This window comes from Zonotrichia leucophrys, chromosome 2, assembly GCF_028769735.1.
Source record: "Zonotrichia leucophrys gambelii isolate GWCS_2022_RI chromosome 2, RI_Zleu_2.0, whole genome shotgun sequence".
Taxonomy (NCBI): domain Eukaryota; kingdom Metazoa; phylum Chordata; class Aves; order Passeriformes; family Passerellidae; genus Zonotrichia; species Zonotrichia leucophrys.
The window spans coordinates 5,802,102-5,818,464 of record NC_088171.1 but is presented as its reverse complement, the minus strand read 5'-3'; the positions used below and the strand labels follow the sequence as shown (position 1 = coordinate 5,818,464).

Here is a 16,363-nt window from a genome sequence, read left to right as displayed (position 1 = left end):
GCTTCCCTGTGTGTTGCAGAGCCTCCATGGATGAGCCTCTTTTCAGTATTTCTGCTTTTACAGCTCAGCAAATAATTTGTAACAAATAGTTTATTCAATTAATTGAGCTTCTCTGCTCTGGGGGCAGATGGCAACCTTTAAAAATGGATTCCCAATGGAAAACGAGACAATGGCATTCTTTGGCCAATTTCCCTTGCTTTCAGGTCAATGGCAGTGGTTATGATTTATGCCTGTGCTGACAGTCACAGACCCATGGGAGAGGTGTGCTTTTCCCCATCTAGATTCCTGGGATTTATTCATCTTTTTTCTTTTGTACCATGGGCTGCTGCTTCACATGCTACTCTCTTCTTTCCGTGCTGTTGCCATGACCAAGAGTATTTTTTCTGTTTTTCCCCAAGGGCACAGGACCATGGTGATGCCTCTGCCCAGCTGCATCCTTCCAGGTCCCAGGGGGGCCACGGGGCAATGAGAAATGATTTGTAACCCAGGAGGGAAAGTGGTTTCCAGGGTTTCCCAAGATTTCTCCTTGGTGATGTGGATGCTGCCAAGATTGTTGTCTATTCTATCATCCCTTATAGACCAGCAGCCACCATCTACAAGGCTAAAGAGTTTGGGAAAACCACATCCCATGCACTGATTTTTACTTTATTTAGAAAAAAAAAAGAAAAGGTTATTGTGTCACAAAAAGGACATTAGTGAAGAATTTCAAACAAAATTCTTTTATTGAAAGTGTAATGGAAATTTCTTCATATTGCTTTGATGAAATGAGAGACAGCAGCTGTAGACAAATATGCTTTTTTTTTATAAACAAATGCAAATGGATAAGGTAAAAATAAAGCATTTTTTTAAACTTGTACCTTTAAGCAACATAATCACAATATATACACAAAGAAAGCTAAAATAAAGCTATGTTGAAACCAAAGTGTTCCAACCAATACATTAGATAATTACAGATTGTGTCAATAAATACCCAGTTTTTAAACTGTTTAACAGGCAACTTTTTACACAGATACCAAGAAGAAAAAAAAATTATATATTTACAATTCAGTGCCCTGGGGAAAAAAAAAAAAGAGAAAAAAAATATTTTTTTTCTTTTTTGGCACCAACACAAATAAAAAGAATAAATTACTGAAAAAAAAAATCCACAAGGCAGGAGTCAATCCCAATAATTCATTTTAAAAAAGTGTGTGTGTATATATATATATATATATATTTATATATAAAATATATAAATATATTTTATATATATAAATATATATATGCAGAGAAACCTAGGAATGTTACAAAATATATTAGTGCCAATAAATACAGAAGGCTACCAGACTTTCAACTGTCAGCATTTTGGATGCAGTCTGAAGGAACTGAAGGAGCTACCACCTAGGAGATAACCGGAAAGGGGATTTTTCAGTCTAAAGAACCAATGACGACAATGAAAAATAATAATAAAAATAATAATAATTATAATAATAATAACAATAATAATAATAATAATAGATATATCCAGGAAATCCTCCATCTGCCAGTAGTATTCCTACAGTCGCCTTGCGGGAGGAAGCGGCGGCGAGCGCGGGCTCAGGACCCGCTCGTGGCCATGGGGGTCAGCTCCACTTCCAAGTTGACCGGCTCAATACCAGAGAAGATGTACAATTAAATAGCAATAATAAGGATTTAAAAAAAAAAAAAAACCCAAGCAACCCACATTTCGTACGCCAGAAGTTTCCGAAATTGCCGGCAGGTTTGCAGCGAGGCACCTGTCGAAGAGCAGGTATCCAAGAGCACCATCCCTGTGGTCGGGGATAGAAACAGTTCAGCCAATGGAAAAATCCTCAAATCCATATGTCGGGGTTGGTTCCCTTGTCTGTGTGTCTCTGCACCCCCAGAAGTTCCCTCCAGCTGCTCCCAGGGCAGCAGAGCTAGGGACACCAGAACTGTCTCCTCCTCCTGTGCTGGTAATGCCAGGAATCACTCCCATCACCAAATTTTCCAAGGGGGAATTTAAAGCCAGTAGGTTTTAAATCCATTTTGCTTTTTCCATACCACTGGTGTAGGCACTTAGTGTATCACTGATGCACAGATTTTTTTTGTCCAGTTACATCTCGTGGCCAAACAGTGTCATGCTCTCAGACTGACTTAAATAGCAAAAGGCCAAGGCAGCCTCCAGCATCCTTCCTAAACACAAAGGTTTCTCTCATTTAAAAACCAAAAGCCTTCTGTTTTCCAGCTTGGTCTTCAGGTCTTCAAAAACTGTACTCACAGGACAAAAAACCCAAAAAATTTCATATCCATCTGTTTTGCTTGAATTACTTGATTCACCTATATAAAAATATAGTACAATCAGTGTGACCCACTGGATTTTGGAGCTGCAACATCCTTGGTGCTGGGGAGTCCTAAGGAGCACTTGCTGAGGAGCTTGAGCACTGTTGCTGTTTTGGCTTTGCTCTCTCAAAGCCCCCCACGAGGGCTGCCAAGATGGTTCCACCTCCCCACCGCTGCTGACAGTTCCTCTGCATATTTAGACACCATAACTGATGGGGAAAGATCTCATGGCCAAATCCCTAGGAAATTAAATAAATTATAAAATAATTTACAAAAAGGGGTTGGGTTTTGTTTCATGCTAGTATTAATGTTACTCCTTAAATAGTTGAAGGTTCTGCTTGCTTTGCTCTCCACAGTGACATTATGGAGACCAAACACCATTCTCATGTCTACAACAAGGCTGAGAGAAACCAAGCGATGTTGCACAAACTCTTCCCTCGTCCTTCCCCTCCCACACCACTTCTGTTCAGTGTTTTTAGAAATGTGAAGTGAAGACCAACATCGTTCAGACTCAGAAAAACCAGGGTCATCTTCCTCTTGAAGACCTTATTGCCCTTCCAGGTCATCGACAAACCACAGTGCTATTCACGTACTACAGGTAGAAAATAAATAAATACAGATATATTATGCAAAAAAATATGATTGTACACATAATACATCTGAGGTATCACCAATTTAAATAAGGTTTCATGCTAGTTCAAGCTTCAGTGGCTAGTTAAATTCTGGAATTTGCAATAAATAGATGAAGAATGATTATGTATATAGTGTATGGATCTCTTCTGTAAACCTCGTCAGATTTAAACGTAAGAGTGTGTTGGGCCGACTCTTACGTAAACCACAAATTTTCACAATAAATACAGCATCAAAAAGTTGCCTTAAAAGTTCCTGCAACACTGAAACGTTTCTAGAAGGGGCTGTATGGACGACTGGCAACGTTAGCGAGGAGTTTTTCTCAACAGGTCTTTTCGTACAAAACACAAGGAAATTCTCATGTGAAAGTCTTTCTCCCTCCCTCCCTTCCCCACCCCGTCATGAAAGTTTAGAAATTTTTGCACAAACAGCGAGAGAACTGATTGTAGCTGCAGTATGTCAAAACGTCCATGTTGTATAAAGACCAAAAATAGTTAATTTGCTTAGAAAGTTTTCTGCTGTTGCTGTTTTTTCCTCCTTATATTTGAGTAGCACATCCTTTCAGTGAAAGTTTGCCTGTCCAACTGTTCCTCCGTTTTCCTTTTGGCATGAGTCCTTGCCTGAGCCACATCAGTGTTTCACACCTTCACTGTCTCCATCAGTGATGACTTGATGGCATCCTCCAAAAGTTGATTGTCTGTGAAAGGGGCTGGGGTTTCAGGGACGGATTCGGACAAACCAATGAGGGACTCCAAGAAACAGGAGCCCTGATCTCCAGCTTGCGGGAAGCCAGGGAAATTAGGCAACTGAAACTGTAACGCTGAGAAGTTATCCAGGTTCTCATACTCCTTTAAGGAGTTGTAAAGGGGTCCCAAGTTATAGTCCGAGAAGGACTGGAAGAAATCCAAGGAATCAGAGGAAAGGCTGAGGTCGGCGTAGCTCTTGGAGCAGGGCTCAGTGGAGGAGGGGGCGCAGCAGGACAGCCCATCGCACCTCCCGTGGGCTGCATCCTCCAGCAAACCCCCGCTGTCCTGGTTGGCATTCTCATCCAGGCACTCCGACAGGTGGGGCAAGTGGCCAGGGACGGGCTTAGCCTCGCTGCCGTGGTCCTCGATGAAGAAGTCGGTGGGATGGAAGCAGCCGAGGTCATCCTGGCCACGCCTGCTCTCCTCCTCGGCGTCCGAGTCGTTGAAGTGGAGGATGCGTGCCAAGCCGTCGTCGTCCACGTCCGACTGGGATTTCTCGGAGGGGAGGCTCTCGTAGGGCTCCTCCAGGTCCTCGCTGGGGTGGGAGGAGATGGAGGAGTCTGTCATGTCGCTGCTGCAGCTGTTCTCCCCCAGGGCCTCCAGGTCGGGGCTGAACTGGAAGGCAGGCGCCAGCGGCACCGCGCGCTCCTCCAGCGAGCCCTTCCCTGCCGCGCATCCCAGCGCAGGGAGCCGCTCCCGGAATGGGGGCTCGGCCTCCGCCACCTTCTCGCTGCTCTGCTGCTGCTGCTGCTTCTCCAGCTCCAGCTTCATGATGGTGTGGATGAAATGCGTCTGCACACGGGCCTGGTTGAACTCGATCCTGCCCTCGGTGTTGCCACAGCCGTCCTTGGTGCAGCCGCAGGGGAAGGAGGTGTGATCCATCTGGCAACAGGGAGAAGCAGAGAGGGAGGGTTAGGATGGAACCCAGTGGCATAAAACCAAAACTGCCCGTGACTCGTCTGCTCTGAGAAACCAAGTAACTGAGGGGTTTAAAAGCAGGAAGAAAAACAAAACAAAACACCCTGCTCTTTTGAAGAGGTGTCATAAAAAGTTGGATTTCAGTACAAGTGAAGAAGAAAGATTCCAAAAACAAAAAGGTGCAAAAGCAGACATAAGGGAGCAAAAGTGAGTTTTTTCTTTATTGCTATTTAATGATTTCACTATCTGATCTGCAGCAGCCACTAGAGGGGGGCTGTGACACACACATGGAGCACCCGTGTGTGTGCACCCACCTCCGCCACCCCCAGCTTCCAAACACGGCAGCGAGGGAGAAAGCAGGGCCCAGAATAGGGAATGAGGCTCCCTAAATACAGCTGGGCAGGCACCTGCAAAAAATACCCTGAAAAATATAACTCCCTAATTGAATAGAGGGGGATTATCCCACTGTGCAGGTGGCCTGCACAGCTCCGCTGTGGGCTGACGCTCAGCTGACACTCCCACGTTCGCCTGAGCGCACTGGGATTTGTGACACACACCAGAAGAAAAAGGAATTAAAAATAAAACCTGGGGGAGGGGGAGAAAGCGCAGCCTCGTGTGAGAAGCAAGGAACTCTTCCTTGCAGACATTCCCACGTGGCCCAACAGGAGATCGAGCAGGTATGGATCTCATGGGAATGTAAAGCAGGGACGTTCTCACTGCAGCGTGGGGATGGCTGAGTGTGTGATTTGGAAAGAGAATCTTTCCAAGCAGTGCCTGCCTTGCAGCCTGAGGGATGCTCCAAGAGCTTTCCTCACCTCCAAGAGCAGGTGGGAGCAGATGGATTTACAGGCTGCCCCAGCCCTGTCCAAAGATTCCAAAACCAAAAAGCAAAACAAAACAGTCCAAAAGGAGACATAAGGGAGCAAAACTAAGTTTCTTCTTGCTCACACCCCCCTGCTCTAACGCCCAGCTGGAGCCATGGCATGCCCCCATGCCCAGGGGTGAGGCTGTACCTGACATTTAATGCCTGCCAAGCTGCAGCTGCAGGTCTCGGGGTCGCAGACCTCGCGGCAGTCGCAGCCACAGTCCTCCCGGGACAGGCGGATGTTGTGCAGCTCCCGCTTCTCCTCCTTGTCGATCTTCTTCACGCCCACGGCCTTCAGCAGCGCCCGCCTCTTCTTGGCGGGGTAGGGCTGCAGGAAGAAGCCATCCTCCAGGTCCACGTTGCTGACATCGATGTCGTCGTCGGAGATGTCCTCGATGGTGAGCTGGTTGGCCTCCTCTGACTCCTTGGTGCCGTTCATGGTGAGCTGAGGGCAGAACATGGACAAAGCGTTAGTTTGGGACTCAGAACCATTGAAGCCCGCAGCTGAGGGAAAATAAGGAAGGGATGAATTCTTCCCCATGGTGGCCAGCCTCAGGATCAACATCTAAGTCAAGACCTGACTGGTCTTTCTGACTGGGATATCAAGTATCTAAACCAGAAATGAAAAGACTTTGGGAGATGCCAAGAAGAGTCTCAAGTGGATCCCAGGACAGAGAGGTACCACCAAAAGAGAAAAAATGTCTTCTGTGGCTTTTCACTTTTCAAAGGTGGAGAACTAAATGAAAGTCCCCCACTGAAGTCTGTGTTTTTTGGAGACCCAAAGTGAGAGTTAAAGACTGATGCTCCCAGGTCTCAGAGGCTCTTACTAAAAACTGGCCAATTAACCAACAGCATCCACCAGCTCCCCATCAACCCAGCCCCACGCTCCTCACTCACTTTCCATTTCAACGCTTCCAACTTCTCCTCTTTTAATTTCTCTTCGAGCTTGCCCCGACGGACGTTCTCCTGCTCCTTTGAAAACTCTGCCAGCGTGAACTGGCGGGAGGAGCTGTGCTTGCTGACCATGCCCAGGGTGCAGCCCCCACGGCTGGGCACACTCGTGAAGCCCTGGCAGCGTGGGAAGTAAAACACAGTGACCCGGTCAAACTCCACATTGTTCTTCTTTAGTCGCTTGGATTTCTTCAGGATTGACGTGGCTAAAAAGGGGAGAATTAAAAAAAATAAGAAAAAGCACTAAGCCATGCTGCAGATGGAATAGAAATATGACAAACAGGCAGTAGTTGTAATTACTCTCTCAACAGAAAAACACTGGGACAAAGCTACAACATTGCTTGGTGGTGTTTTAGGAGCTAACACTTCAGAGGTGGGATGAGGATGGAGAGGAAGCTGAGCCAAGCCTTGCTGTATCAGAGTCACTGATGAGATTCACCCTACAAGGTGGCTGCTGCTTCTCCTTCCTGCTTGACTTCTCCCAGGAACATCCATTTGCTTATTCTTCACGTGTGGCAGAGCACAATGAACAAGCAACCAGCCATCCTACACATCTGTCTCTCTAAATCCACTCTGCCCCACGCTCAGGAGCCCTGGTCTGCTCCTGGGATGCCAGGGCATTGCTATTCCTGGTGCTTCATGGCTCCAGCTTTTGTGGCAGGGCAGAAAACAGCCGAAATTGCTGTTTTTTCTGGTACTTCCTCTCACCATCCACTGGGAGGAACTCTGAATCTGTGGTTTATTCTCAAGAGACTCATTTGAGAGCAGCTGCAAAGATGTTAATCTTTGTGCAGGTGATCCCTGGGTAAACACGGCAATACATGACTCCGGTTTATCTTAAACTGCTGAAACATGCTACACATCACTTAGAGCAGAGCCTCTCCAGAGATACCTGGCCTTGCACAGCTGCACATGCAAACACAGGAGATGCAGGGGGAATAATTAGTCAGGGCAGGTTCAGAGTCAGTGAGTTTCCACGAGTGTGGCCTGCCAAGAAAGCAAAGCCAGGCACAGCCCCGTGAGTGTGGCAGGAACAAGAGCCAGCTACATCCAAACTTGTGGTGGGGAAGCATTTCTGGTCCCATTCTCTGCTAGTGCAGGGGTGCTTTGGTTGGAAAAAAATAACCCAGAAAGGGTGGGTGAGTGCTGCAGAGCTGGGATCAAGCCCTCCTCTTTTGGAGGCAGAGACACAAGCAGCCCTGCATGGGATCCAAGGAAAATTCTGCAACAACTCAAGGGGCTCAGCTGGTTTGGTGGGCCCCAAAGGCTGTGAAAGTGCAAGACTGGACAGTTAACTGCACCCACATTTCACAGGTCTCACTTGCCAAAATACAGTGTTTCGGTTTCATGTGAAAAAAAAAAGATAAAAAAGAAGTGTTCACCCAGCTGTGTCAGCAGCTTCTGCTCAATAGCTGGGGGTTCACGCTGGGCCCTGCAGTCACTCTGATCATATCTCTGCACTGCGAGTTGCATTTTCACAATAACCTTGACTCAATCTCCTAAAACATGAGCTCTTTATCAGAAGGCAAGTTAACCACCACGATCATCTATCGGCCGAGCTGCTGCACTTTGGCATTTGCTTCCCTCTCCCTGCACCCCTCCTCTGAAATTGTTTTCCCATTCCTGACCCTTTTCCAATTGAGCCAGAGAGTACAAAAAGTTCATTGTTTTGTCACAAAACCTGGGAAGACAAGCAAGAATGAGACTCTTTATTATTACAAGACTTCTAAAGCCTTTTCAGACCACTGCGTGTTTGTGTATGTCTGCTAAGTGGACCTTAACTGCTACATACAGTGGGTGTTCAGTATAATTTACTAAGTTGGACTATTTCTCCTCCATGAAGATGTTCTTCTATTGTACTTTTTATTTTTCCCTTCACACGGCAGATAAAGGGCTTTACAACTCTCCCTTCTGTGTGTTTTCCGAAAAGCTCTCAAAACTTACATTGCTGGGAAAACAAAATAGCTTTTATCTGTACTAGCAGCTCAGGCAATGTCAAACGTGTCATGTTCTTTGGCAAAGTACCCAATTTACGTAGGAAACAAGTTCTGAAATGGTAATTACGTTACTGGTTAATCATTTTTTAAAAAGAGCATTACAGGCCTTCACTGTCTGATTAGGTTTTGCCTGTGAAACAGCTTGACAGGGAATTGAGGGTTGGTGGGATGGTTCTGCAGCACAGGCTTGGATGCCTTTGTGCACACCCATCCTTGGGTTTCTATTCCTGCAAACCAGGACTTTAGCAAAAATATTCCAAAGGAATTATAAATACTGGGAGGAAGACCACTGTGAGGAGGATGGAAGATTATAAACCAGTGTCATGACAGGTAGCAGGTGCTACCACTTCTGGCCATAAAGTGTGCCCCAAGGGGGTCTCTGTGAGATGATGACCCACCACCACACTACAAAAATCCCATGCAGAGGCATGGCTGATCCTGGGAATGCCAGAGCTACTCACGGGTGAAGCTGGACATTAAGGCAGAGCTGGGCTTGGGCTCTCCACGGGAATTCTCCTCATCAGTGTCCCAGCCTGAGGATGCTGAGGAGGACAGGGGGGAGCAGGAGGAGGAGGAGCAGTAGGTGCTGTCATCTCCCAGCTCTTCATACTTCCTTTTCAATACTCCGCTCATGGTGACGCCGTTTTTGTCATATAACTGGAAAACAAAGGAAAAAAACCAACATGAAGCCAGGGAAATTTTAGCAGTTTCTAGTGATGATCAGGGCAGCTGTAACCCCCAGCAAGGCTTCCCCATCAGATCCACTGGGCCATGCAGATGTGATTCCCAAAAAGTGCTGCCCCTAAAACACCTCACCTCACTACACTCGCTGCGCACACCTGTGAATTTCTCTCCCATTTCTACAACACTGCAGAAGAAACTGACTATCCCAGACAACAAACTGTCCAGAAACCAATCCAATCAACACAAATGTCATCAAACAGTAAGTATTACATTTTGCTTACTAATTCTTTTATGTTCACTCCTCACCCAGATCGCTTCCTATGCAGTTACAGCTTTAACGTCTTGCTAATTACAAAAATAAGCCAGTTTGCAGAAAACAATCTGTTGGCATGATTTACTTGCTACAGCCCCCCGGGGAAACAGACTTATTAAATGAAGCACTGAAATACAAATATATCAACTGTGAAGCACAGCCCTTCTCCTCACGGTGCCTTTCATAGTCAGTCCCCCATTCAATAAGCTATTCTTGTTTAGGCTGGGTTATGTATCAAGCATAGAAGCAATTAAACACAACGCAGCTAATTAAAAACAAAGGAGCTCTGTACTTGCCTAGATTCCTAAATTTCCTGCATGCTTTGCCCCTGCTCATCTTAAAGGAAAAAAAAAATAAAAAAAGAAAGCCAAAAATAACTGTGTTGCATCTTTTAAACTTTGCTTTTATAAAGTTTGTGCAAATTCAGGAGAGGGAAAAAAAAAACTCACAAAAGCTACAGCCTTTGCCTACAGTATGTTTGGAGGCTGCTGCCTGAGGGGTGGCTTGCTCTGACCCCATCCCACCATGTAAAACACAATCACATTGCAGGGATGCAGCCCCAGCCCAGGAACTCCTTCCAGCAAGGAGGGGAGAGCCCCAGCAATGTGGGATGCTACCAGCCACCCCAAAATACACAAAAGCTAAAGCATCCCTAGAATTTGGATAACCTGGGACAGCAGACAGCCCTGGGATGGTGGCAGTGCAGATACAGGGGTGCCAGACACCCAGTCCACATCCCCTCCCACCACACGAAACTTCTCCATTCTTTGCAACCCAAACACTTTCTCACCCCGCTTTGCATGTCTGAAGTTAATTTAAGTCTCTGAAAAAGAAAAAAAAAAACAAAACAAAAAAGCACTAAACCTGCCCTTCTGACAGACCAGACACCACACCAGTGGCAGAACATCTCCACCATGGGATTTTCAGTGTCCTGACAGCCCCAGGCAGTATCACGTTGCAGGACAGGAGCACACAGTTCCTTCCAAGTCCTGCACCAACCCTCCCTAATTATGTTTACCACCAGCTTCCCAGGAGACAATAGTCACCTTAAAGGTCACAAAAGTCCCTGGCTGGAGCACTTCTCTGGCCTGGAGGAGTTAATCATTGGCTGTGCTTACAGGGCCAGCTGTCCCCTGAATCTGGGGAGAAGGGATCTCTCCATCCCTCCTCCTCCTCAACAGACCTGGAGCTGCAGGTGGTTTTGCCACAGAGGGGTTGTTGTTTTTTTGGCCCTAATCCAAAATAGATGCAGAGAAGGTGGATTTGGCCACCCTCCAGCCCCAGCAGCACACATCCTACCCAACACCTGGATTAACCCCTTTGCTGCCTGCTCCATGGCAAAGCTGAGCTCGCAGGTGGCCGCAAAACAGCGAATAACAAACTTTTTATTTGTTTTATTTTTGTGTATGAGCATCCTGCTCTGTCTCTTTAGGAAATAATCAGGAGCAAAGAAATTCTCAAAATCCATGGCCTGGGCTGCTTTTTGTTCGGAGAGGTTTGCAGATCCCACTGTCCACACCTGGAATGGGCAAAAACTTTGCAAAAAAAATATCCCACATGTGGCTTGGAAAAGCATCAGCTCCTGCTGCAGAGAGAATGCTCACCAGGACAGTGAGGGATGACAGTGAGGGATGCCTCTATAGCTATGGGAGGGAGGAACCCTAAAATGCCTGTAGGACACATTTCCAAGAGCAAACACCCTCAGAGATGCGACGCTGACCACATCCAAGTCCCGTGGGAGACACCAAAGGTTGCTGGAGCAGCCAAGGCCATGCTGCTGAGACAGGGATAACTCCCAGGGCTGGACCAAGGATGCAGCAGCCCTGATGCTCAGGTCACCTTTCCCATCAGGGGCTGCACCACATCCCCCCAGAGCCACCCCAGAGGGAAACCAGAGTGCTCTCCCACAGCCAGAGAACCCAGCTAACACAAACACCAAGCCAGAGCCAAGGCAAGCTGTGCATAAGATGGTGCAATTCTATTTATTTATTTTTTAAATACTATCACCAGCCAGGAGGAGGAAGGGAGGTTTTTGCAGCTCTTCATCTATGAGAATGAGCCAAATGGATAGGGGAAAAAAAAACACTTTTGGCACGCTGTCTTCTTCAAGACACCTATTGTTTTGTTAATGCAAAGGAGGCGTTGTGCAAACAGGATTCCCAGCTAATGGGAAAAAGCTGGTGAACCTGCTGCCCACCAGCCAAAATATAGTGATTTTCTCCTGTTACACCTTCCCCCTCATTGCTGATTTATGGCTGTGATGTTTTCCAAGCCAAATTTTCAAATCCTTCTCAGGAGAGACGTAGTGGAGCTTCACCCATCAGTGTTTGTTTCTACCCTACCCCAAAAAATCCTCCAGATGGGCATTTTACTGCCAAAGCCAGGGTGATCCTCTGCTCCCCTCCTCACCCTGGCATGTGGAGACAGAATTCACACCAGCAATTTGGATGCTGCCTTTAAAGCCATGTCACCAAGGCCACTGGTCACTCAGCCAAAAAAGCCCAGAGGCCCATTCAGACACAATGAGGATATTTTAATTGCAGTAATTTTGCAAGGAACCAGCAGTGTCTTAAAAGCAAGTCCAAAAAATGTCCACAGCAGCATGGAAAAAATAAATATCTGTATCTGAGTTTGCCATTGGCCATTGCAAATCTCTGCAGGCTCCACGGAGTGCAGGATTTTACCACCTTCTCTCTCTCTCTTTTTTTTTTTTTTTTTTTTTTTTTTTTTTTTTTACATAACCTGAAATAAAATAATCCTATCTTCCTTTCAGTTGCCAAAAAAGACATTCTGTTCTTGGCTAAGACTTCTTACTCATCTATTTTACTGAAAACAGCTTTTGGAACAAGTACATAATGCAATGGATCAAACCCGCAGGAATTCCTCTCTGGCACCAGAACTCCCACTATCCTGGGAATACTTTCTAACAAATATTTAGCCCAGATGTGCATTCCTTTCTTTCTCTTTCCCTCCTTTTTTTTTTTTTTCTTTTTTTTTTTTTAAGCATTAAAGTTTGGGTGGGGGGAATAGGGGGGGTCAGTCCAGTTGGGGGGGAAGGGAACCCAATCTGCAAAGTCCCATTTCTGGCACCCAACAAGTTGCAGGGTAAAGCCCTAATACACTGGAATGCAAGGAATTAATGTTTTAACTATCCTCCTCTTGGACGACGTCTCAACAGTAAATATTTCGAGTAATTTAGATTTAAGAAGGTTTGGCATTTGTTTAGCCAAGTGCAGAGGAAAGCAACTAAAAAACCCCTACCAGTGTCCAGTCTCCAGGAGACTGCACAAAGAGGCTTTGGGCAGAATTGGGAGGAGGAGGAGATGTTTCAGAGCTGTGTTTTGGGGCTGTAGATATGCTTTGAAGCAGCAGCACAAGCAAAGCAAAGGAAACTCCTCACAGCGACTGCAGCAGCTGCCTTTGCTTGTGCCACAATTCCCATGGCATTGCAGAACACCCAGGAGCAAGAATATTTCTGATTTTGGGGGGGGGTTGGTTGGCGGAGCATCCTAAAGGATGGAAGGATCCCGATATGTGCATGAGTTATTGAAAGCAAAGTTTCTTTTGCCAAGCGATTAAAGAAACAATCCCTCTGACCCCCCAAAACTCAGCACAGCGCACTAAAACTATTTGTTTCCCGGTGACTTTTTGAGCTGGTTTGCTGACTTTAAACCTCAGGGAGACAAAGTGGAATTCTGCATGCCAGGAGGGCACAGTGGATTTATTCCAGCACACACCGAGGGGTGGATGGAGCGTTCCCAGCAAACCGGCACGCTGGGAGCGAGCTCAGGACCGCGCTGAGCCGTGAGTCAGAGCGGCTCCGCTCCCTCCCCCGGAGCCGCAGTGGCTGTGCAGGTCTAGCAGGAGTAAATATTAGTTTAAAAAACACCACCGCATATTTCAGCCAGGTACGGCTGCGAGGGCAGCTGGTGGAGCAGTCGCCGGGGTTGGTGTTTGTTTGCACGCCGCCGTTTCTTGTGGGCAAAGAGATCTCGGTGTGAGAATCCCCCCAAAAAAGCGCTGCGGAGCTGAGCCTGCCGCTCTGCAATCCCAGAAATCTGATGTCTAACAGCAGTGGTGAGCCCAGCAACACCTCAGGGTTATTGAATAATCGCCACGCTATCAGCACTGATTCATTGCTCAATCATTTAACTATTTTAATTCTTCGCATATTTGCTTAAGTGGTTTCCCCTGTGCCGCCGTGACAGCCTCCCGATGACAGCACTTCCCAATTTCGGGGCTGGCTGGAGCCGAGGGGAGCGGGATGATCCCACCAGGAGCCTCCAGGGGACAGTCCCACGCGTGTTCCCAGCCACATAAAGCCGTGCTTTCCAGTTCAGACCAGATTATTTTCACCCAGCTGGGTCTAAGGTTTCATAACCTTGCTCCGGTTAAAAATAGCCTCTGCCTACTATGCAACAGCAAAACCCAAAGTACGTCGTGCTGCGGAGTGGGAGCATGAATCAGTCCGTAGCACCACGAGTTTGTGCTCCTGTCAGAGGCTGAGCAGGCAAAACACCTTCCCCGGAAGGAGCAGCACAAGTGTTTACTCCAGCTCCTAATTTTTGGAAGGCCACAAAGAAAAAAAAATAAATAAAAGAAAAAGAAGAAAAAAAAAAAAAAAAGGCTTGTCAGATTTTTTCTACCAAGCCCTTACTTCATGCCGTGACAGCTTGAAAGGTAAATAAGAGATTTCAGCAAATACATTAAAGGTTATCTGACACGGCCCAAAATGAAAGGAGGTTCGGATGTACTCGGCGCAGATTGTGCTGTAACAAACAGGAAAACAGCGAAGTGTGCTTTGTCTAGGAAAATCCTCTATTTGATCACACCTCATGAATAATTCACACCAGGTTTCCATATTTGTCCTCCTGTAGGTACACGCTGTGCGTTACCTTCCCTGCTATATATACGCACGCATTTCCTGCGCTGAATTATTAAAGCCTTTGCCGGGAGCTGCGGAGCCTCTCCGGGAGGAGAACAAACCCAACCATCCTGAAAATAGCCCCACCCCCCTCCCCACACACACACCTTGACAGGTTACCTCTGCAAACTGCTCAGCAGAGCAAAACTAAAACCATTTTCACGAAAAAATAAAGTCATAAAATCAATTAATAATTGGCGATCAATTGCTGATAACAGATGATAAGACTTAACCTGGCAGTGCTGGGTTAAGGGTTGGACTCGGGGACTTTTGAGGGCTTTTCCAGCCCTTAAGGATTCCCTCATTCTGTGACTTCGAGGTTTGTAAACGGCCGCGAGGGTTTTCCCTCCCTCCATCCATCCATCCCACCCAGGCGTTGGCATTCCAGGCGTTAGCAAGGCTGAGCTGCTTTAGGAAAGGGCTGTCCCTGTGTGTCAGCCTCTTCCTACAGCGACATTATGTAACTCGGAGGTGACAGACACTTTTGAGGATGCCGGGGGTAGAGGAGGGAGCGGGGGGGAGCGGGCAAAAAAAAATTATAAAAACCTGAGAAAACTTAGAACTCGGGGGCGGGAGACGGGGTATCCTTTTTTATTTTTTTTTTTTTTCCTCCTTTTTTTCAGGTGGGCTGTAAAAGCCGCGATGCCTTATTTCGGGAGGGGGCGGGGGGGTGTGGGGGGTGCCCCGCTCCGTCTGTCCGCCCGTCCGTCCCTCCGTGCGCCCGTCGGTAGGTGTTGCTGTAGCGACGGGAAAGCATCCCCAGCCGGGCGCATTTGGGGAAGAGCGAGCCGGCAAGGCTCCCCCCAACCCCCTCCCCAACCTTTCTCTCAACATCAAAAAATTGGAACCGCGGGGATGGATCGGAGCCTGGACTTACCGGGGCCGGGGTGAGAAGGGAACTCTGCGCTACTCCTAATAAATATCATCAAGCTGCTCGGGTGTCCGTAGGGCAGAGTGCGGGGGGCCGGCTCGGGGGCGCAGCGAACCCGCAGCCCTTCCCCCGAGGAGGGAACGCGGTCCCGCTGCCCCGGCGGCTCCCGGAGCTCCCCGGCGGCTCAGCCCCAGCCGCAGCCCCGCCGGGCACGGCAGCGCGGCCAGACGGCGCCGGGGCGGCGCGACCGCCGGCAGCGAGCGGCGGGCACCGGCAGCGACCCCGGCACAGCGGGCGGGACGGCTCCGAGTCGGGAACCGGCGGCCGAGCCCCGCGCTGGGCAGGCACGAGCGGACCCCGCACCCGCAGCCCTCGGTGGTGAAACGCGAGAACGAGTGCTTCCCCCTCGCCGCCCACGCCGGCTCCCCCATCCCCATCCCATCCCCATCCCGGCGCCGCTGCCCGCCCGGTCCCTACCTGCGGCGGCGGTGGCGGCTCCGGCTGCAGCGGCGGTGCCTGGCGCGGCGCCTCCCGCTCCGCTGCCGGGGCCGGGCCGGGCTGCGCCGCCCCGCGCTGCCCTTTTCCGTCAGTGGAAAACTCCGGGCTCTGACGCAGGCGGTGACAGGAGCGGGGCCGGCCGGCCCGCCCGGCTTCCTGCCCCCGCCGGGCGGGGCGCTGAGTCAGGAGCCGCGGGAGGCGCCGCCCCGCATCTCTCCGTACCGCCCCGCATCGCCCCGCACCGCCCCGCATCTCTCCGTACCGCCCCGCATCGCCCCGCATCCCTTCCACACCGCCCCGCATCTCTCCGTACCGCTCCGCATCGCCCCGCATCCCTTCCACACCGCCCCGCATCCCTCAGGGCCGCCCCTCATCTCCCCGTACCGCCCCGCATCTCCCCGCACCGCTCCGAACCGCCCCGCATCCCCTCCCACTGCTCCGTATCCCCTCCGCACCTCCCCGCATCTCTCCGCACTGGCCCGCATCGCCCCGTTTCCCTCCGGGCTGCTGCGGCTCCCACGGGGGGAGCTGTGTCCCACAAGGGGTTGAGGAGCCACAGGGATGGTTGGACCTCAAAGTGGGTCTGAGTAGCACAGAAGGATGGGGACCCCAAAATGGATTTGGGTTCCATGGGGGAGCTGTGTCCCACA

General features: G+C 48.9%; 1 protein-coding gene across 1 annotated transcript; it reads right to left on the bottom strand.

Annotated features, from left to right (window-relative positions):
- Positions 1-3,344: 3,344 nt before the first annotated feature.
- Positions 3,345-15,848, bottom strand: CSRNP1 (cysteine and serine rich nuclear protein 1). Its single transcript, XM_064703273.1, has 5 exons — positions 15,693-15,848; positions 8,885-9,080; positions 6,373-6,632; positions 5,624-5,920; positions 3,345-4,574 (listed from the first exon to the last, which is right to left on the bottom strand). Exons 2-5 carry the CDS (start codon positions 9,054-9,056, stop codon positions 3,585-3,587), a joined length of 1,719 nt encoding a protein of 572 aa, XP_064559343.1. The 5' UTR covers positions 9,057-9,080; positions 15,693-15,848; the 3' UTR covers positions 3,345-3,584.
- Positions 15,849-16,363: the final 515 nt, after the last annotated feature.